Source organism: Pteropus medius, unplaced genomic scaffold (assembly GCF_902729225.1).
Source record: "Pteropus medius unplaced genomic scaffold, Ma_sr-lr_union100, whole genome shotgun sequence".
Taxonomy (NCBI): domain Eukaryota; kingdom Metazoa; phylum Chordata; class Mammalia; order Chiroptera; family Pteropodidae; genus Pteropus; species Pteropus medius.
In genome coordinates this window covers 23,563,897-23,586,720 of record NW_024342467.1, presented here as the reverse complement: position 1 = coordinate 23,586,720, position 22,824 = coordinate 23,563,897, and the positions used below count along the sequence as shown (strand labels likewise).

The following is a 22,824-nucleotide window of genomic DNA, read 5'->3' as shown; positions in this document are numbered from 1 at the left end:
CCACAACGCTGTCGGTGGTGTTCAAAGCCCTCTAGAAAGCAGCCCCGGCCTGGTTTCCGGATGCGTGGGACAGCAGCCACTGTCGCCACCAGCACCTCATATGCCAGTCCCTGCGTGGCCCGCCGCTCCAGATGCCGTGGACTCTGCGGGGAGGGGGTGACCTTTGTCCCCACCTGTCCTGCAGGATTAACTCACACTTCACCTCCTCTGTAAGCCGTCTGGGGCCCCTCCCTTAGCCACACTCCCTCCCACCGACCTCTGCGTGCGTCACTCTCACCTGCAGACGCCCTCATGTCACTCTCTCTCCCTAGGTTGTGAGCTTTTGCCGGCAACAAACTCTCCGCCTGGCTGCGAGGACAGCGGCCCGTGCGTCACACAGCACTTATCACGTGATCTGAGACATGGGGGGAGAGGCGGCTCCGAGATGGAACATCCTCGGGTGAGAAGGTCGAGAAGAGCCAGAGAACCAGAACCGGCCCCTGCCCGCTGTTGATCCTGGAGGAGCGACCGACCGTACTCGAGGCTTGCGGAGACCTCGCATCTCCGCATCTCAGAACGCAGCAAGAGGCGAAGCGGCCTGGTCAGAGCCCTCGGCCTGGTTTTACCCTCGAGCTGCCCGCAGAGCCCGCTGTCAGCTCATGGGTACCGTGGGTACCGTCGAGGGAGTTCCACCGGGCAGGGGGCCGCTCCACTCCCCGAGGCCTGCAGAGTAAGCGCAGGAGGCCACCGCACCACCCCAGGGCCTGGTCGTCATCGCCCCAGACTATTTCAAATGGTTTAGTCCCGGGCACTTGAGAGCTGGATACCGTCAGTCTCCCAAGCCCACCCCAACCCTGCAGGTGAGGAGAGAAAAAAAAATCCGTTTAAAGCGAACCTCCGCTACCAGTATTCCAATATCTTTTTTTTTTTTTTAATTGCCAGTGAAATATTTTAAGAATCAAATGATCTATTATTTTATTTATTTTCTTTGATAGGAGAAAATGATGGAACCCTTAAAGAGAAAGTAAAATTTTAAATAGGCCTCAAGTGGTAGAACTTCAGAGTTTACACATATAAAGAAAATAAAGTAAAGAAAACTTAGAATTTTTTAGAACGTGAGTGTAAATGTTAGTCATCCGCCAGGGGCCCCTGCTTGTTCTCTCTGGTGGCACCTGCCTCCCTCAGCACACTTCGACCTCCCGATGCAAGACGCTTGTTCTCATTCCAGTCATAACATCCACATTCCGGGCCCAGGGAGACAAAGGCAGGAAAGGGCTGTGCCTCCTGCTTTCAGAACGCTTCTCGGAAGTCGCGCCCACACTGCACTCACGTCCCACTGGTGCGACACGCCCGCATAGCCACGCCTCGCCGTGACAGGCGTGCCGGGAAACGCAGTCTGGCCTAGGTGGCCGTGCGCCCAGCCAAAAATCCTGAGTTCGTTCATTGCACAGACGCTGGATACTGCCAGCAGCGGTGGGCACAGGGAGTAAAATCCATGGCTAATTCATCCGTGTGAGGTCCGCAAAGGGAGGACTGTGAAGACGTAAGCGGGAGATGTTTCTACACGAGAAGAGGTGGCGGAGGCCTAGGAGGACCCGGGTGAAGCCAGCCCACCCAGAGAGGCCTAGACACACGGACTTGCAGGCGGAAAGATGGGGCTGCTGACTCCAGGGGAGCACTCAGGGACGCGGAAAACATGCAGAGGGCTTCGTAATGAGGAGTTTGCAGTGTAGACCCTCGGTACGGGGTACCCGCAACATCCTCCGCGAGTCTCCACGCGTCGTTCCTGTGTGCGGGAAGAGCCGGAACTGCGGGATCTGCTTTTTGCGAGGCACCGGGTCGGGCGTGCTGGGCACAGCTGCTTGAAAAGCGGAGTTTGCACGTCGCCTTGCGGGGGCGGGCGACGCGCGCACGGAAAGGTTCATTCGCTCCTGCTCGAGCGGAGAGATGGCTCTGGGCCTGGTCACGCCGTGTGAAAATCGGGCACGGAGACCGTCTCCGGCCCACGCTGTCCACAGGCGAGTCGGGGCTCCCTTCTGGAGTTTCCGGGCGGGGCGGGAGCCGCTGCGGGGCGTCGGGGCGCGTGTGGCCGCGCTGCCCAGAGCTGCCGGCAGGGGGCAGTGTGAGCGCCACGTTCTTCCTCTTGCGCATTAGGAAGGCGAGGGGCGCAACGCGCAATGACACCTCCGGATCGGCGGCCGTTGCGTGGCGCTAGTGGAAGTTTCCCTGGAACTGGGAGCTTGTCCGTTTCCGTCCTTCGTGGAGCCTCGCTGGCTTTCCGCTGGGAGTGAGGGAGCGCGAGCCGGCACTGCGCGTCTGAGCAGACGGAGTCTCGTGGGTGGTGGGGACAGCATGAGGCGGGAATGACCGCGTGAGGAAGACACCGAGTCAGGGAGGCGAAGCCCCAGATCGGGAGTTAGGAGCAGAGTGAGGGCTCCGTGCGGCAAAGGCAAAAGCTCTGAGGCTGCGCAGAAAAGTACGTGTCAACTCAGGTGTCACCTGAGGCTCCGCGGAAAAGAGAACGCGGTTAGCTGGTGACGTTTGCCCCAAGGGTGCGGTGGAGGGAAGGGGGGGCAGGAAAGGAGCCCCAGAAACCTGGTCGCAAATCTGAGACAAGGGCGCGGGGGCCTCGGGACCGCAGCAGGCCGCCTGCAGTCTGTCGGGGGGACCGGCTACGTCGTAGGTGCCAATGATTCGGGAGCCCGGGGCGCTCTCGCCTGAACCTTAAGCCGGACGCCCACCCCCCTTCTAAGAGTCGCCCGGAGGAGGCGGTGGGACGCGAGGCCTGGGGGCGGTTTGCCTCGGGATAGTCGTGAAGAGCCGGGGAGCATGGAGGATACGCTGGCTGGGGGGGGGGCTTCCCGCTTCCCTCCTGGGTAATAACGACAACAACGCAGAAGGCCGCCGCCCCGAGAGCGGGCGGGACGTGCAGGAGACCCAGACAGGGGCTGCAGTTTCGGGGCTCCTCCCAGCGCCCCTTCTCCCCCAACGCCAGCTTCGAGTCTTCAAGGGACCTGCGGGGTTTGAAAGGTGGCTTTGCTCTCCCAGGTTGCTGTCCTTTCTGTGGGAGAATTTAAGTCCCACAGAATTGGGCTGATGGCACGTAGGTGTCGCCGCCACGGTCCCTAAGCGTCCTTTCCCAAAGCTGGTGTTCCTAGATGAGATCCAGGAAATCCTGCGTGTTTCTGGAGCGTCCCCCTAACACCCAAGGGGACAGCAACTGTCATCGCCACCCTGGTGGCCTCCCCAGTGCCCGTGAGTCCTGCTGCTGGCCTGGCCGTTTCTCAAAGGGCTTGGGGCCCCCACAACAGCCTTCTCCTGGCGGCCGCCCTGACCGCCGGCTTCCCGATACTGCACTGGGAGGAGACCCCTCGCCGAACAGCGGGACAGAGGTGCGGCGGCGCGGAGCTCTGGCCTCCCAGTCCCCCGCCTACCCGCGAGGAATTTTAAAGATGCCACAGTGGCTTCAGGAGTTGAGCTCCTCTTCTAAATAAACCTAACACCTTCCTGGGAGGGTGACGGAAATAAGACGGCGCCCGGCAGACGGCGGCGCCCTCCCTCGCCCTTTCCTCCTGCTCTTTCCTCGCGGGAGCTGAGTGTCGCTTCGCTCCGCTTGTTCACAGTGGCGGCCGGTGGCCACTCTGTCGGTCCTTGCAGCAGAGAAGAAGCTGCCTTTTGCCTCCGTTCAGCCTACGCTGTGACGTGGTTTTAGCCGCCAATCTCTGTACCTGCCAATGGCGACGGCTCTGGCACCGAGGCCCGAGGAGGGGCGTGCTGCCCGGCTCTGGCAATGCTGTCCCTTGGGTCCCCTCCTGCCACCTCCTCTGCCGCTCCCCGCCCATCTCTCACGCCCCTCTGTGCCTTCTCCTCCAGCTCCTCTGTCCCCTCTCAGGCCCCAAAGGGGAACCTAGCTCCATTGTCAACCCACGTGCCTCTCGGCTTCTCCCTTTACACCTCAGAGGTTTCATCCTCACGTGTGGCTTCATTTATAATCTCCAGGTGGCAAATATTCAAGTTTATACTTCTAGTCCTTTTCCATCTCCGGAGACCGAAACGCAAGTCTCCTGCACAAATAAACCCAAGTAACCCTCCATCCCTCCCCCTGCCTCCCGCAGAGGAGGGGACAGCTGCAGGCTCTGCACCCCGGGACTCGCCGTTAGCGGCGCCAGCTCGGGGGATTTCACAGCCGTCTTTTGTCCATAGCCACCTACCACGTCTAGTGCTTCTGTTGATTTTTCCACACTGGTCCCTGCTGGGTCAGCACCTTAACCTGTGAGGTAGGTATGAGGGAGGACAGGAGGGGACCAGGGAAAGAGAAGGGAAGGGAAAAGGCTGGGCAGGAAGTGGGCCTGGAGAGGGAAGGAGAAGGAAGGAAGGAAGGAAGGAAGGAAGGAAGGAAGGAAGGAAGGAAGAAGAAGGAAGCAATGAGGAAGGAAGGCATGGAAGGAAGGAAGGAAGGAAGGAAGGAAGGAAGAAGGAAGGAAGGAAGGTGGTATGAAGGAAGGAAGGAAGGAAGCTGAAGGAAGGCAGGAAGTAATTGCGGTAACCCAGAGTGAGGCAGGTGCCCCCGGGGTCATCCCTGACACCCCGTGTGGAAACCTTGGCTTGGCCGACAGCGCCACCTGCAGGCTCAGCCCTCTAGTCCCCAGACCCAGTGTGAATGGAAGGTGCTCAGCCATCTAAATCACTCTTCGCACCCGGTGCCCACGCACGCGTACACACACACGCGCGCACACACACACGCAACACACAGCACCCGTGCACGCGCACACGCAGAGTCCGGGGATGGCCACGGAGCCAGGCCTCTGCCCTCCGCACTCCCGTGTTGCTCCTGTCCCAGTTCCACGCCTCGTGTGACCTTGGCCCTCCTGCGTCAAGGACCAAGACTGTGCCCCGCAGCTTGCCCTCGTCCATCCTGTCTCCGAGCCCATGATCCAAGAATCCGTCAGACATTCCAGGGGACCCGCTGCCTCCAGCCCAACCCAAGTGCCAAAGCCTCACCTGGTGGCAAGTCCTCCTCCTTCCGCTGTCATGCGTCACTTTCCTACGGCATCTGGTTGTAACTCCCACAACAGCCCCGAGGTGGTCTCATCACTGAGCCCAGCAGCTAGGAAGAGCAGGGCAAAGCCACACAGCCCAGGGGCCCGGCGGAAGGCGTGTGTTACTGGCTTTGATGTGATCATGTTGGAGCATGAATTGTTCCAAAAGAGGGAATGAGTCTAATTTTCTCCACCTGTTTTATCTCAGGACAGACGGGGGTGCCTGCCGGTGCCTGGATAACCCAGGGACAGAGACATTCCGTGACCCCCCCGTGCTCAGCCAATGCCGAAGCTCCACGCGAGTACCTCGGATGTTTCCTATCCTTTGGCAAAAGCCAGCGCTTTCAAGGACTCGGCGTCCGTCTTCGCGTTCTATGCGTGAAGATCCCCAGTGTCTTATCAAATCTCGATGCCTCCTAAGGACGCCGGGACGACCCCCGAGGTTTGGGACTCGCCGGCGCGTCGCTGCTGCCCTCTGCCGGTGGACGGCGGCCATGGCAGGCGTTCCGGGCGCGTGAGGACGCAGAATCGCGAACTCAGAAGTGGGGCGCCGACCTCCGGCCCCAATTCTTCCGCGGACGGACTCCGTGACGCCGCGTAAGTGACACGGCTCCTGGGCCGTAGCGGTGTGTTCCGGAATGAGAGTTTGAGCCGGCCGTCTACCGGGCTGGCAGGTGTCTGCCCGCTCTCGCCGGGGTTTGGGAGCTGGACCCTGTCCCGGCCCGGCGCGGAGGCGGTAGAACTCCCTGCCCTTCAGGTCAGCGAGATACCGCCGGCTTCACCTGGACTTTCCGACCTCCTGAGACCCGAGAACTCTGGGACAAGGCGTCGCGGCGCGCTGGGATTTCGGCGCCGTGCGACCTCCGTGTGCTCTGCGCGGGCGCTCGGGGACAGTGACCCCCAGCCAGCCCCGCGCCCTCCCTCTCACCCCCCCTCCCCCGCCCCGCCGGGCTGTGGCGGTTCCACTGCTGCTCGCTTTCATTGTTTTCTCACTGCCAGGTGTGTGGGTTGTGTACTATCTGAAAGTTACTGCTGGGGAGGGCTGTTGACAAGCTGTCCTGAAGACCCACTTCGGCTGGTCCCTGATGGGCGCTGTGCCAGAGCCGGGCTCCTGCTTCCGCCACACCCGCTGTGTCCTGAGGCCCCGTTTCCACATTGCTGAAAAAATAAGGGGTTTTAGTGAGGACCAGATCAGATAACGCAGGCAAGACCGCTTCGGGAGGCCTGGAGAATGTATGCATATAGATGTGGCAAAGCCATCAGATGGCCACCTGGCATATTTAGACCATAAAGAGTGAATCAAAGTAAACTGGAAAAGAAAATTCAGATTTATGCCAAAAAAAGTTAAGAAGCCTTCAATAGCAACAGCGAGATGGTCTCGGTGCATCATTTCCCAGAATAAAACTCCCTTGGTATGCTCCAAGGAAAAGCATGATTGTATGGGTGAATGTTTTATTCGCCTGGCGGGGGGGCGGGAGCTACAATCAGGTCAGATTCCGACACCAAATTTGTCACCGAAAATGTTCACTTTTTCAGAGCTGTTTCGGATTTCAGAATTGCAGATAAGGACTTATAAACCTGTATCGAAATCCATAAGAAGTGTCCAGTCTGAGTGGCTCCTACGTCTCTGCTCTTCAGAAGAAGCGATCTTTCAATCTAGTTTGAGTTATCAGTAACTTAGCAGTGGGCAAAATAACCCTACGAAGCAGGCGTGGCTTAGGGCCAAACCGCCCCTGCCTGCGGCGCTCATGTGAGCTGGCGCGTGGGGGCCGAAGGAGGGGCTACAATGGCGGCGTGGGCTGGAAAGGAGCCCTTGGCTCCAGGTCATGACCCCACATGAGAACTGCCTAAGAAAGAGGACCCGGTCCACCACCTCACACCGGTATTCTGCACTCCGAATTAGGACCGGCGATCTGGCAGACTTAGGTGGCAAGAAGAATCACAGGTCAGGCCACTGGTCCTCGGGGCGAATTTGAACATTTGGGATGCACAGAGGCCGTGAAAGACCGCATGCCATGATGGCATCGGTTGTCTCACGACTGAACCCCATCTAGAAAGTCGGGTTTATTTTTACTTATTACGTAATTTTTACTTATTATGTTGGCCGAAGGAGGAGAGAATGAGGATTCTATCCAATAAACGTAGTGAGTGGCTCTAAATTTCAGCTCCCTAAATTACCACCTGGTGCTGGGTTGTTGTACAAATTGGGGTCTTTTTTCAGCCAGCACACACTTCCTCCTTCCTGCAACATCGAACAGAGAATCAGAAGAACCTCTGCTCCCAGTCCGAGCCGCGAACACACAGAAGTGGGTCCAGTGCTTGGTGCCACCGCCTGATCGGTTCCGGGGTCCGCGGCTGCCCAGCCCCGTCTTGGTCACTGGCGCTTCGTTAGCGTTATACGAGACTTGAAATTGGACACTGTAAGCCCTCCAATGTTGTCCTTTTTCTTTCTTTCTGTTTTTCAAGACGGCTTTGGATATTGTAGGTCTTTGGCATTTCCATGGCAATTTTAGAATCATCTTTTCAATTTCTACAGAAAGTCCTGCTGGGATCATGATTGAGCCGGCAGCCGATTCTTACTTGGGGAGAATTGGCATCTCGATAATACTGAGTCTTCCAAGCCCTAAACAGGGTATGTCTTTCCATTTATTTAAGTGTTACGTTATCACAGTGCCATTTTGTAGTTTTCACTATAGCGATCTTATACATTTTTGTTGATTTATTGCAAAGTATTGTATGTTTCTGTTGTTACGGTAAGTGGAATTTTCAAATTTTCATTTTCCAATTGGGTACCATTATATAATCAATTCACTTTTTTTTTTTTTTTTTGCTATATTAACCAAAAGATTGCATTTACCCTGCAATCTTTTAATCATTGAGGTAGTTGTTTTGTAGATTCCTTAGGCTTTTTCTATGTAAACGGTCCCAAGTCGTGACTATAAGTGACCAAAACCAATCCAGCAACACCCACAAAGTTAGATCTCTCTGTGAAGCTTGGAGAGATGAAGAAAAGTAAAACTTACGATGCTTTGTTGATGCACTAAAACTTTACACTGCATGCTCAATATGAATAAGGTGGACCATATTATCAAATTTTACATCATTTGATTACTATTTCCTTTTGCTTTATGGGGTTGGGGGGAGAGAGAGGCACTAATTTCATCCCATCCACATTTGGGTGAATTTTCTTCTACTCCACAAATGGTCTTACTATCAGTAAAGATATTCAAAGAATATTTGTCTTGCATTAAATAATGACCTGAGTTAACTGCTGTAAGATAATTTAAAAATGTAAGGAAAGTATAAAGCAGCGAATGTTAAAACGTGCCTTTGCCTCTAATCGAACCCTTCATAATAAAAGTAAGAGCAGAACAGAGCAGAGCAAGAGAGAAAACATCACCAAAGGCTCGAGTTGTCTGAATAGATCATAAGGACAATGGGACTAGAACGGAGATTTGAGGCAACACTGAGGGGTTTGGAGAAAGCCTAGGAAAGCATGAGCCCGTGCCGGAACATCCAGATGACGGGAAGGAGTATTTGACTGGGAGATTGTTGCTAGAAAGTCCTGGGAGAGACCACAGGCCACCGCTTTAGTCAAGACAGGCGGCATCATGCCGGGGGAACGACAATCACAAAACCGAGAGGTTTTCAACGACAAAGGTTTGGTTCTTGCTCGTGCATGAGTCACCGTGGCCCAGCCACCCATCTGCTCCACGCTGTCTTTCTCCTGGACCCCGAAGGAGACACTGCATCCAGGACAGGAGACCACGCTGGCTCGTGAACCTTCCGCTCGGAATGACACCTGTCACTCACTCGCTTCTCTGGCGGAAGTCAGTCACACGCCCACATCTGTAATCCCTCATGGGAGGAGCCTCAAATCTCTTGATCCACAAACCGTTTCCCACAGATACATTAGGTAAGGTTGGCTCGTTGTTTGAAGTAAAATCCCTTAGAATGTATTCTATTCGAAAACATTGCAAACAGGAGAGGCTATAAAAAGGGCAGAGACATCTGTAATATTTAAGGATGAGTTAACTCATCGAGGATGAGTAATAAATTATTTTTTTAAAGCCTGCAGTTATTTTTTATATGGAGCTGAAGAATCAGGCTAAATAATCCTACTTAACACAAGAATTTCCCATTAGGATTCACTCTTCCAAAGCAACGATATCCAGAACTCTGTGAAAGTAAGAGGTGGCTTTGTTCAGACAGAAGGTGCTTCTAAACGAGGCGATTTTTTTTCTTTTTGTTTTACTATTCTGACTGCAAATGACTGCGTGCCTTCTCAGATGCCTTCTCAGATCAACTGAACGCCCTGTCTGTCCTGCTCTGTCGCTGAGATCTTAAGCAACGCCCAGTACTAATATTCAGGGGGAAATAGAGAAAAGCTGATTTTTTTCATTGGGGTCAAGACATGGGAGACAACTCTTAGGACCTGGGGGATGACTGGACCTCGAGGGCCCACCGCCTTCTCACGCACCGGAATGACCAGTCTTCCCGTCTCCTGTCCCAGGCCTGTGGGACGCAGGTTGGGGGCGGGGTCACGCCAAGTACTCCCAGCCATGGGCTTCAATTCCAAACCTGTACGTGTTTAAGTCTTTTTCAGACGGGAATAATTTCTTCTCATTTTTGAACACACTGGAAAGGAAATGAAGGAGCGCGCTAAGTTGTTTTAACTAGGCAGAAGCAGAATTTTCCCAAGAGAATGTGAATAGCCAATAATATCAATGGCCTTTCAATACATAAACGAAGAGCCCCAAATTCCATTTTATTTCACTTTTGTAAAGAAATGTCTTGGTGTGGAAAGCATGTTTACATAGCAGCTGAGGAATCTGCCTTGGATCAGAAAAAAGGAACTGGCGGAAAATAAGTGAGGGAAATACGGCTTGTTTTTACCTGATAGATTTTCACTATGATTTTTTTATTCTTTAAGCTAATTATGTAACCTTGTAAAATTGTTTTACTTCCGTGGGCCTTAGTTTCTTCATCTGGGAAAATGGATAGCCGGACAAGATGGAACAAGACTGCTTTCCCATCCCAGTTCTGCCACTGATCACATAAGTCCTTGAGGGCATGTCCTTGTGTCTCTCTGAATGGGACTGTCATTGTCAGAATCGCGTAAACATTAGTGACCTTTCACGTTTGATCAAATGAGAAAATGAACGTTAAAAATTGAAAAGTAATTTATAAATGATAAGCCAGCTTAATCTCATTCTCCAAAGCCCCCTTCCGGCTGGAATTCATTCATTCATCCTTCACTCACTCACTCACTCACTCATGAAGTATTTCGAATGCCTACTATCTGCCACAGTGTGGTAATAATCAATGCAAACACAGCCCCTGCCCTCATGGTGCTGTGGGCTCATGGGAGAGAAACACGATTAAATAACTACACCCATATTTTTGTCATCCTCCCTGATCAACTCTAACACCATGCTACCATCTCCATAGTGCTGATGTTGCGGGGCGAGGGGGGAAGGCCTCCCCTGAGCCCTTCGACTCCCCTCTTCCACCTCTGCACCAGGGGGCAGGGTCTTTTATCACTGACGTGCGTAGGATTCCCAGCACACAGTGATCATGAAAAGCACGTGGACTTTAGTCAGTTTTGCTGTGTTGTTTGTGAACTCTCCTGAGACAGTACATCCCTTAGGGTCTGCACCCCGGGTGGTCCATGTCCCTAGACAATGGGATCCCCATGCATTCACCTCTCTGCTACTATCTATCTCCACTTGGCCCACAGTGTCTCAGCTGCATCAGGAGAATGTCTCTGTCGTAGACGAACTACCGGTGCCCAAAAATCCTAACCCAGATCCAGTCTTCTCTCTCAAAAACACCTGCTGGCCCCCAGCTGTCTTTGAGAGAGGTCCATGTTGAATTTTGAACTCAGAACCTTTCAGCTACTGAGAGGTCCGTGTCTTCTCGGCTCCGTTAAGCACTTCAGTGCATTCAGCCCTCTGGTTTCTCATGTGTGTCAAGTAAAGTGAGAAATAGTGGTGATCCCGAAACAGACTGAACTTAGACGAGATTTAGACTGTGACCTGTTACTGCCTTCATCCACTAACTTTGGCTCACATTCTACTAACGTTTGTTCTTCATCCAGTTTCTCCAAGCGTAAAGTTAGGTTGTTTATTTGAGATCCTTCTTTTTCCTTAATGTAGGCATTTATCGCTATGAACTTCCATCTTAGAACTCTTTTGTTGCATCTGTTAAGTTTTTGGAATACTGTATTTCCGTATTCATTTGTCTCAAAGGACTTTTTTGTCTTTTGATTTCTTCTTTGACACTTTCCCGCCCCTTATGTGTAGCCAACGTAAGTTCTTTAAAAAAATAAATTTACATCTTTCTTCCCAACACTTACTGTATTAAAGAGCCCCATCAGCAATTTTCCACCTGGTCCTGCTGCTGTGCTTCACCTGGCTCAGTAAACCCTTTCTTTCAGAAAAACTTTCAGCTGTGAAGGTTTTTATTTAAGACTCATAATGCAGGTGAGCTTCAGTAGCTAAGATTTAATTTTTTATGTGGCGAAGGCATGAAAATTTGGTAACAGTGGGGAAATTTTCTTCACTGAGGGTGGCAGGAAGATGGACCCTGGAGATGAAGCAGGACAGTAGGGCGGGCCTTCAAGGGCTGTCCCCATAGCAGGCATCCTGATGTATCAGTTGTTTCCTGTCTCTGAGGATATCATGCTGATTAACTCCTTTAAAATCATTTTCTCCTACACTGATTCCCCATGGTCACCCTGTCGGTAGTGGGCGTTTCACCTGCACGATCTCGGGTGGCTGGGGGAAGCCAGGCCCCAGGGCAGGGTTCATCCCTTCCTGTGCTTGGTGCTACTTTACTCCACCATGTCGATTTTTATATGAATGTATGTCTTGCTTGGTTCTAGAAAAGTGTCGGTATCACGCTACGCTGTAATCCTTACCTTTCTCACCCACGAACTTGGAATCCCAAGGGCGGACATTATCTTTTTAATCTGTTTTGTCATCATCACCTGGTACGATTGGCATTCAATCAGTTTAAATGGGAAAAACACCTGAAATAGTTTCCTCAAGGAGAAATCATTACATCTATTTGGTTACAAATTAAAGAAAGAAGAGAACCAGTAAAGTCTGTTTAGTCATATGGTGTTTCTATAAATGCAGATTTATTTGCTTGTCCTTTTATTATGTTCCTGGGCAATTAATATTGGAGGAATCTTTTAGGTCAGTTAAATATTTAGATTATTAAATATGCTTTTACATTATATCTTGTTACCAAAGATATCCGTTTATTCAAAACAAAGGGACTGAAAACAAGAAAAAAAAAAAAGAGGGGGCCTGTGGCTCCTCCTCCAGACCCCCCCAACGGTGATGAATAGGAGGGGCTGTCCCCCTCCCCCCGGAGACAGCATCCTTGCAGAGCTTTAAGCTGTTTTGAAATTCTTTTCTTTATGAGATTTTTTTTTTTCCCTTAATATCAAAGAGCTGCTGCAATTCCTGTGGCTGGCGCAGCCGAGGCCGAGGACAGCACCGGCCTCGCTCGGCTGCTGAAAACGCAGAGTAATGGCGCGTCCGGGGACGCGCGCTCCCCGGTCTGCGAATCGCAGACGGCCTGCACGACAGTGACTTCTTCTCTACAGGATTTCCCCGCGGGAACGTGCCCCGCGCGGCCGCCAGGTTTTCTCTAGAAAATCGAGGAAGGGGCTCGGCCGCCAGGGAGGAGCCGAGCGCGGCGAGCCGGGAGCGCTTCCAGGCCCGGGGCTCCGGCCCCGCCGTGCGCGTCGCCGCGCACAGGCTCTGCGGGCCGCGGGCCGGGAGCGGGCGGCGAAGGGACGGCGCCCACGGCCGCGAGCGGGCTCCGAGCCGCCGAGCCCGGGCGGGCCCCTGGCGGCGCGCGCCGGCCCAGCTCGCCCGCCTGCACGAAGCCGCCGGCCCGCCGCGCGGGCTCCCGCGGCGCGAGGTTTGTCCCCGCCCGCTCGCCGTGCCGCGCGGCCCCGGGGCGCGGAGAGGGCGCGCGGCGGCGATGGGCGAGACCATGTCAAAGCGACTCAAGTTGCACCTGGGCGGGGAGGCAGAGATGGAGGAGCGGGCGTTCGCCAACCCCTTCCCGGACTACGAGGCGGCCGCCGCCGCCGACGCGGCCGAGGGCTCGGGCCCGGCTCGGCCGCCGCCCACCCCCGACGAGCTCGGCCTCCCCTTCCAGCACGACGGGAAGGTGAGTCGGCGGCCGGCTCGGCTCGGCCCGGCCCGGGCCGCGCCGCGCCAGGTGGGGGGCGCCGGCGGTGGTAGCGTCCACCCGTCCCGCGCGCGCGCGCCTCGCTGACGTCATGCGCGCGCCTCGTGACGTCACCCGCGCGCGCCGCCTGCGCCCCGGCCGCGGAGGGGCTCGGCGGCGCGTCAGTCCCTGCGTCACCTTCGCCGGCCTGGGCCGCGGCCCTTCCTGGGGAGACGGCCCCGAAGGGCTGTGAACTTGGGTTGTCAGCCACGTTCCTCCTGTTGGGCGCCGCCTGGCCCCTCAGGCCTTCGATGAGCATGGCGCGCTCTTGTGTCTGGGCCCTTGGAAGTGACCGTTAGGGCGCTAGTGGCAGTCGACCTGCTGAGTTGATTACTCTCGAGGGCCCTCGAGCAGACTCCCACTTATGGAGCTGCAAAGCATTCTCGCTGATGACCTGTTCACAGCTTTCCGAAGGCCACTTGTGTCGTCAGGCCTGGCCTCTGGTCCAGTGCCCTTGAAAAACAAAAAGCATCGTTCGTAAACAATAGTATCGTTTTGATGGCTTTTGTCTGTGTGTCCAGGAGTTGAGTGTCTGAAAAGTGAACTTGGGAGGGGAAAGTGGTGTTGACCCAAACAAAGAGGTAAACAAAGAAGCAGGTTCAAACAGTGGAGATTATTTGGGAAAAGCGGAGGAATTGCAGTTAGGGACATGGAGATTGTTGCAAGCTACCGGCAAGTCCGAAGAGACAGAGGGAGTCAGCTTTCGGGGCGTTTTAGGAAGAAATTGGGAAGAACAGGAGTTCGAGGTTGTGGTTTCTCGTTGGCCGCAAGGGGTAGGTTGTTGTGTCCAGAATAACCAGACCCAACTTGAGTGCTCTTAACCAGGAGACAGTTTATTAGCCGGCGGCTGTCCTTGCAAAGGAGCAGCCACGAAATGCCAAGATACAAGGTTTTTAAGCCCCAAATCCCATTCCTCATTCTGTCTTAAACACAAAGGTCCATCTTTCTCCTATTCACTACCTGTCAACCCACTGGCCAGGTGTGCAAGCGGGAAGTACAGAAGCAGAAAGCTTGTGTCAGAATGTTATGTTCCTATGGGTGACCGCCTATGTTCCCATGGACAACAGTCGGTGTTCCCATGGGCGATGGCCAAATAGTAATTTTCAGCTTATATACAATTGATTATTTTTCATGCCACGCAAGCAAGCAGGGTTACACAGGCTAAAATTGGCAGTTAGCGTATGAGCTCATTGTTACAAGTTTCATGATTAACAGAGTGTGGTTAGGGGTTCCAGAAACTAGGCCTAAGTTATGGACTTCCTTTGTCCAGTTTCAGGTTTTAATTATTCTTTAACCCTTTCACATTTCAGCGGGCTATTACATTCCCCACTGGTTTTCTTTAGAATGACTCAATCTTCGAGTCAGAAGTCGGGATTTCTGGCCAATGGGTCGGGGCTGACGCTCCTAAAATTAAAATCTTTGCCCCAGTTATATTGGATTGGATTAAACTCTTAACCCATTTGATCAAGCATGGCCCAAAGGTCAGTAATAACAGCAGAATTATCAATGGTCCTGCTATAGCCGACAATAACGTGGTTAACCAAGAGTTTCCATTAAACCAAGATTCATACCAGTTGCTTCCTTGTTTTAACTTCTCATTTCTGTCTTTTACTCTTTGTCTAATTAATGCTAAACTATCCCTAATAATTCCAGAATGATTAACATAAAAGCAGCAAGTTTCTCCTAGTGCTACACACAAACCTCCTTGCTTAAGAAATAAGAGGTCTAAGCCTCTTCTATTCTGCAGTACTACTTCAGCTAAAGAATTAAGAGATGTTTCAAGATGATTAATTGATTTCTCTAGAGTGCTTAAATCGTCATTAATCTGCTTTGTGAGCCAGACCATACCTTGGTTCCCTATAACCAAAGCAGCAGTCCCAATTGCAGCTAGGAGCGGCACAAGCAGTGGAACTGCTCGCTTACGCCGAGGATAGTTATATCCTCCCCACAAATCTATTGCTTGTCTTCCTTCTTGTCCGCTCATACACCTGAGGTATAACATGAACCAGCACACAAAATCCAGTATTATTTTTCCAATAGTTAAGATTAATACAGGGAGTTAAACCAGTATTACAAGCAAACCAAGTGCCACTAGGGGCTGCTAAATAAGTAGAAGAGGTGCTATTTACTAAAATAGATGATTTACAATTTTCCTTATACCTAGATTTATCAACTCTATAAGTGTTAGTATACACACAAGTTCCCTTTCCTTGTAAATTTCCCAAGGTACAGATGGGTTTTTGGTTCCCCAAGGGCAAATAGTAACATTCGGAGATGTTACATTCCTAATAGCAATTTGATCTGTGCCAAGGTTAGCAATGACACCAAGTCCTACATAATAAGGTGGGGCAGGGTTCAGACAAAACCAACAATCCTTTGCAGCATTTGAGTTACTGTCATTAGCAAACTTATAAACATTATTGATAACAATTAACCCAATTATAATCATTCCCGCGAGAGTCTTATCTTGAGTGGATCCTCTGTGGGTGTTGCCTTCCATTTCTCTGTCTCCGGGGGAGGTTGAGCTGTCTTAAGGCGGGTATGGTGAATCCAATGTCTTTTTCCTGCAACTTTGACAGCCGTTGGTGTGGTCAGGATTACTGGAAATGGACCATCCCACTGGGGCTCTAGGCTAGCAGGCTGGATCTTCTTTATCCACACCCAATCGCCTGGATGATGTGGGTGAGGCTGTGATGTCCCTGGAGTCAGTCTAGCAGCTTTAATCAAGCCCTTGACTTGATTTTGGGTTTGTTGCAAGGCCTGTAGAGACTTAAGGAGACTTGTATTATTACTCATTGTAACCTTTTCAATTCCAATTTTAGGGAGTAAAGGGGGATGTCTCCCAAACATTATTTCATAAGGGGAAATTCCCATAATATATGGAGTACACCGGGCCCGTAACAAAGCAAAAGGCAGAAGGCTCACCCAATTCTCCCCAGTTTCCAGCTTAAATTTAGTTAAAGTTTCCTTAAGTGTTCTATTCATCCTTTCTACTTGTCCTGAACTCTGAGGTTTGTAAATACAATGTAATTTCCAATTGATCCCTAATACCTTAGCTAACATTTGACTTGTTTGGGCAATGAATGCCGGGCCATTGTCGGACCCCAATGATAAGGGCAAGCCAAATCGAGGCACTATTTCTGTAATTAATTTCTTAGCTACTACTTGTGCAGTTGCCTTCTTTGTGGGGAAGGCCTCAGTCCATCCAGAATAGGTGTCAATAAATACCAGAAGATATTTAAATCCAAAAGTGCCAGGAGCAACTTCTGTAAAGTCCACTTCCCAATGCTCTCCAGGAGCTTGTCCTCTTAATCGAGTGCCGATATTTTCCTTTGGGATGGGGTGAGAGTTGACCTGTGCACATATTGGGCATCGTGCACTCACATCCCGAGCCTTTGAGGTTAGTCCAGGAATATAATAGTCTCTTTTAGCAGTTCAATTAACTTAGTTCCTCCAAGATGGGTAGCATTATGCATCTGGCTAATTAAGGTGTTACCAAGCGCAGCAGGGAGGACCGGCCTTCCATCTGGAATCCAAAGCCACCCATGTTCAAACTTCCCGTGCAGTTGCTTCCCCAACTCTATATCTTGGGGGCTATAGTCTGGAGCCTGTACCAAGGGGGGCACAAGAAGGGGACCAATTATGACGTTAGTCCCCACTGGTTTTCTGGCTACTTCCTTTGCTGTTTTATCTGCCAAGCGGTTTCCTTTTTCTACCGCTTCTTCCCCTTTTTGATGGCCGGGGCAATGGATAATAGCCACTTTCTTAGGTAGCCAGATAGCCTCCAAAAGAGCAAAAATCTGCTCCTTGTTCTTAATTTTCTTTCCCCCTGATGTCAATAGTCCTCTTTCCTTGTACAGGGCTCCATGTACATGTGCCGTTGCAAAGGCATATCTACTGTCAGTATAGATGTTTACAGTTTTATCCTTTCCCCACCGTAAAGCTTGTGTTAGAGCTATAAGTTCAGCCCTCTGTGCCGATGTCCCATGGCTTAGGGTCTGTGCCCATATCACATCCCTGACTGTTACTACGGCTGCCCCGGCATACCTTACTCCGTCGGATACAAAACTGCTTCCATTGGTAAATAATACCGCATCCGGATTAGGCCACGGCTCATCCTTCAAGTCTGGCCGTAGTCCAGTTACCTGTTCAAGGTGCTGAACACAGTGATGCAATGGAGCCTGCGGGTCATCATCTGGGAGCAGTGTGGCAGGGTTCAGGGCTGCAGTTTTCAAAAACTGGGTCTGTGGGGGGTTAAGCAACAGTACCTGGTACTGAGTAATCCGGGCATTGGAAATCCATCTTTCAGGAGGGCTGCGCAGCATGGCTTCAACTGTATGTGGAGCCACAATTTCAATATTTTGGCCCAAGGTCAATTTTAAAGCGTCTTTGGTCAATATAGCAGTAGCAGCTAGTGCTCTCAGGCAACTAGGCCTTCCTCCAGCCACCAGATCTAGTCTCTTTGAGAGATATGTCACTGGTCGCTTAAATAGTGGCTTTTAATTTCTGGAGCGAACCTCTTCCAAGCAAAGGAAAAGGACATTCAGGCATAACTAAAAACGAATGCGTGATGGTTCCCTTTCCCAAGTCAGTAATTTTTGCCTGTGTCCATGGGTATGCCTTCCCTTTCCCAGTGGCTCCTTGAATTACAGTCTTTTCTTTGGATAACAGACCAGCAGTTTCTGTTAAAACTGAGTAAGTTGCACCAGTATCAGCTAAAAAGTTCACAGGTTTGCCCCCTACTTGTAAAGTTACCTTGGGCTCTCGGGGGCTCATTAGATAAGAGCCCTGACGCCCCTATTCATCTTCCAAAAGAATGAGGGGCCTTTTTTCTTCTCACCTCTTGGTTGTTCCTTTTCAGGGCACTCATTCTTCCAATGTCCTTTTTTTTTGCAAATAGCACATTGGTCTCTTCCTAGCCTAGGTTTTCTATTTTGGCCTTCTTCGTTGTTAGGTCCCCCTCTATGGTTAGGGTTTTTTTTTTCCCAAGGAGGTCGGTTTCCTTGTTGTCCCACAAACATGACTTTTTGCACACCGTCCCTATTGTTAAAGACCTTCTGAGCTATTTCTAATAATTTGGATAAATTTTCTCCCTCAAAATCTTCCAATCTCTGTAACTTCTTTCTAATGTCAGGGGCCGACTGACTAATAAAGGCCAAATTAATGGCTCTTCTATTGTTGGGGTCCTCCGGGTCAATAGGTGTATATAGGCGGTAAGACTCTAATAGTCTTTCCAAGAATGCTGCAGGTGACTCGTCCTTAGTCTGAATTACTTCACTTACCTTGGACAGATTTATTGGTCTACGTGCAGCAGCCCGGAGTCCCTGTAGCAGAAACTGGTGATACCTTAGGAGAGCCTCCTTACCTTGATCTGTATTTGGATCCCACTGGGGACGTTGAGTCGGAAACACAGCCTGTAACCTGGTTAAGTCTGCTGTGGGCTGCCCATTTGGGTCTGTTACTTCTCTAGCCGCTTCCCACAAAATTCTTTCCTTTTCTTCAGTAGTGAATAAAATCTGTAAAAGCTGCTGGCAATCATCCCAAGTGGGCTGATGGGTAAAGAAAATAGACTCTAAAAGGGAGGTTAGTCCTTATGGTTTCTCTGAAAAGGATGGCGTTTGCAATTTCCAATTATATAAATCACTAGTACTGAATGGCGAGTAGATGACAGTAGGCTCACCGCCACCTCCTGGAATCACCTTCAATGGGGCTTGAACAGATACTGGCTCTTTTCAGGGAGGTTGAATCAGGGGAAGGTGGCCTACGATCCTTAGACCGGGTTACAGGAGGTCCCGGTCCCTCCGGAGGAGGACGTCTACCCCCATTTCCATTATAGGGTGGCGGATACCAGTCATCCTCTGAGGGAGGTCCCTGCAACACCGGTGGGGGCTTCTTAAAACCCTGGGGTATGGCTGCCATTACAGTAACGGGTGCACGACTGCAATTCTGTAAGTATTTAGGGGCATCAGAAACTACATCAATCCAAACATCAATATAAGGAATTTGGTCAGGATGCCCAGGGTTTCTATAAATCACACCTCGAACCCGGAATGCAGTCTGCATGTTAAATGATCCCTCGGAGGGCCATCCTACTCCGAAGGTCGGCCAATCTAATTGACAAAAGCGCTGCAAATCAAAAGGGGTTACCGAAGCACCATAGGCCCTTGCCCTACGACGAAAATCTTTAAAGTTGTTAAGCATGCACTGTAACGGAGTTAGTTTGCCCTGTGATTGTCCCATAGTTCCACAATAAAGCACACGAAGCAAAACAAAACAAGACAGACACAGACTAACAAACCAGAACAGGACTGAGAAAACTGTCGTCACAGTCTCAGTCGACCGCCGACTTACTTGTCTCGTCCGACGTCCGCACGGTCCCTGGGCCCCCTACCAGAAACTGCCTCAGCACTCCCAGGATCGTGCTCCGCAAAGCGAGAAACCACAGGCGGCGGGCTAGGGCAAGTGCCCTAGAGGCCTCCCCAACCGCAAATGGTCCAACGCCCCTGTGCACTGATCAATTTTCCCACAACGAGAAGATCTCGCTGGGGCCTCCAAATGTTGTGTCCAGAATAACCAGACCCAACTTGAGTGCTCTTAACCAGGAGACAGTTTATTAGCCGGCGGCTGTCCTTGCAAAGGAGCAGCCGCGAAATGCCAAGATACAAGGTTTTTAAGCCCTAAATCCTATTCCTCATTCTGTCTTAAACACAAAGGTCCATCTTTCTCCTATTCACTACCTGTCAACCCACTGGCCAGGTGTGCAAGCGGGAAGTACAGAAGCAGAAAGCTTGTGTCAGAATGTTATGTTCCTATGGGTGACCGCCTATGTTCCCATGGACAACAGTCGGTGTTCCCATGGGCGATGGCCAAATAGTAATTTTCAGCTTATATACAATTGATTATTTTTCATGCCACGCAAGCAAGCAGGGTTACACAGGCTAAAATTGGCAGTTAGCGTATGAGCGCATTGTTACAAGTTTCATGATTAACAGAGTGTGGTTAGGGGTTCCAGAAACTAGGCCTAAGTTATGGACTTCCTTTGTCCAGTTTCAGGTTTTAATTATTCTTTAACCCTTTCACATTTCAGCGGGCTATTACATAGGTAATGCCGTTGCTGGAGCAAGGAGCGATCATCATGTTTTCAAAAGCAGGAGATCAAATTCAAATACGAAAAATACCCTCCCTTGTTAAAGTAAATCTTCCCTATCCTGCTGGTTATGCAGGCTGCAGTGACTGGTACGTGCATGAGAACTCCCCTTCCTGGCTCCGTTTTGAATAATGTTTCCTTTATTAATTTTTACTGTGGAAATGACATGATCATCAGCTGAACTGTTTTCATGTTTACTAATTAGGTTATTATTGTTGCACTGATCTAAGTCCCAATTCCCCTCACTGGTTCCTCACGTGTTTTGTTTCACGAAAGGTATAAGTTTGCCAAAACTAAGGCAATTTTGAGAGAGCCATAGGTCTGAATATAGAATCTTCGGCAACTGACTTCTTTAAACCTCTGTTTTTTTAATATGTGATTAAAAACTGACTAACAGTTCCTAACTCACAGGGATGTTAGTGATTGAATTAGATTAAAAAATATATATATAAATTGCCTGGCAAACTGCGTTAGGTGGTGCTTACTAGGCCCCCAATAAATGTCAGCCTCTTTCTTCCCCTTGAAAATTCAAGCCTTCGGGTTTAGAATTCCTATATCAATATTTTTCTCTAGATTTCTTTTATATTCACATATCTTATATTTGTGACTTAGTGTCCAAAATTTTTATAATAGAAATAAATCTCTGGCAAATATTAAAAAAATCCATCATTCATACTTTTTGTCAGCTGCTCCCTCAGAAGCATCCTTAGAATAAACATGCTGCTGTTTAGTGACTAAAGATGAGTCAAACAAACTCCTGATCACGATTTGAGTCTTCACGAGAACAAATAGATGCGAGCAGTTGAGTTTCATTTTCTGCCTCATAAAAGGCGATAAACACTGGTTCTGTAATTACATATTTTTTCTTTATATCTGGTAAATGTGATTTTGACCTCAACTATATACCAGACCGACTTATATAAAAAACTAATTGGGCTTATGCAATTTAGCAGTTAAAATATATCGGGGTGGGGGACCCATGCCAGTGGTTATATATGCTAAACCGTGATTATACGCTAAAGGAACGGGGAAATAGAAATTGTGTTGTTCTGAACATAAAAATGAGAGCACATTAAAGGGAGAGAGGGGTTGTGATTCTAAAAGGTTGAAAGAATGCTGCTGCTTATAGGAAAATCAAAAGATAAAATGAATGTCTTCTGTATAGATACTTTATGAATGGCTGATTACTACATTTTTAATTCTGAAAATATGTTAAAAATGTAATTAAGATAATATCAAAGTATGCATTTGTTTTGGTAGACGTGAAGTTTCATGAAAATGAGGGTGTCATAGGTTGAATTGTGTCTTCCCAAAAGGTATGTACAAGCACAAGCTTAGCTACTGAAAATCCAGGGTGTGGCCTTGTTTCCATATAAGGAAATGTAATTAGTTAAGATAGGGTCTTTTTATAAAAGGGAAGGCTGGGAGTGTCTCCCTTCCCCTTTTGAGAATGTTTCTCTAGAAGTGTTTTACTCTGAGTCTTTGGAATGTAAATGAATCTTTCTATAAAAAAGATAAGCCCATTTGTCTTCAGGTCCAGGGCCTCAGCCTCCTTTGAAATGTTGACACCTCCAGGGTTTAGTAGACCTCTCTGGAGTTCTCACAACTTACATAGTTATAACTTAATTCCTACTTGCAGTCAGTCCAGAACCCCAAATTTCAGTAAGATTTGCCCTGAAAGCTCTAAATGTGCAGGAACATAAAAACATTTGCTCTATGTCCCACAGAGGAGTGTTGCATGATGATAATGAGTCAGTCATCAAGAAGACGTAACAGCTATACATTTGTCTATAACGAATAACAGAACTACAAAATACACAAAAGCAAAAAAAAAAAAAAAACAGACCAAAAGGAAGAAATAGACAATAGACAATTCGACAATCATGATCAGGGATTTTAATGCACTTCAGCATTGATACAGCAACTAGATTTTTCAAAAATCTTCAAGGCAGAAAAATCCGAACAGCTACATGTAAGAACATTGCTGGCTTTCCTCTGAGAAAACCAGCGCTGAATAAGAATACCTCTTTCCTTAGCTCTTAACACTGTGATACATAATATTTTTAATTGTTTTTATTATTTATTCATCCAATAGGCAAAACCATGGTACTTGTACTTACTTGCATTTCATCAGTCGCTAAGTGATGGACCATTTTCGCATATACTTATCATTTGTTTTTTTTCTTGTTTTGAAGTACATGGATAATTTCAGGTGTGTTTCTGTATTGTCGTGGCCTTTTTATAACGTGTTATCTTGCCACTATTTTCCCCTCGTCGTTATCTTTTAAACCATCTTTCTTATGTTCTTTAACTTATAAAAGTTCGAATGTTTGTGTAGTCAAATCCACCAGTTTTGTTTTTCCTTTGGTTTCTCTAACTTCTTTTTTCGTGATCGTAGTTAAGACT

The 22,824-nt window shown here is 49.5% G+C and overlaps 1 protein-coding gene and 1 long non-coding RNA gene across 2 annotated transcripts in view; both read left to right on the top strand.

Annotated features, from left to right (window-relative positions):
- Window positions 1-12,951: 12,951 nt before the first annotated feature.
- The window catches only part of LANCL2 (LanC like glutathione S-transferase 2), a 37,700-nt gene continuing 27,827 nt past the window's right edge, over window positions 12,952-22,824 (top strand). The window contains exon 1 of the mRNA XM_039862849.1: window positions 12,952-13,211. Coding sequence (XP_039718783.1) covers window positions 13,020-13,211 — 192 coding nt within the window. The 5' untranslated portion in view covers window positions 12,952-13,019. The remainder of the gene's footprint in view (window positions 13,212-22,824) is intronic.
- Window positions 13,346-22,293, top strand: LOC120602474 (uncharacterized). The gene is made up of 2 exons (XR_005652780.1): window positions 13,346-14,048; window positions 20,374-22,293. It is a non-coding gene; the product is annotated as an uncharacterized LOC120602474 (long non-coding RNA).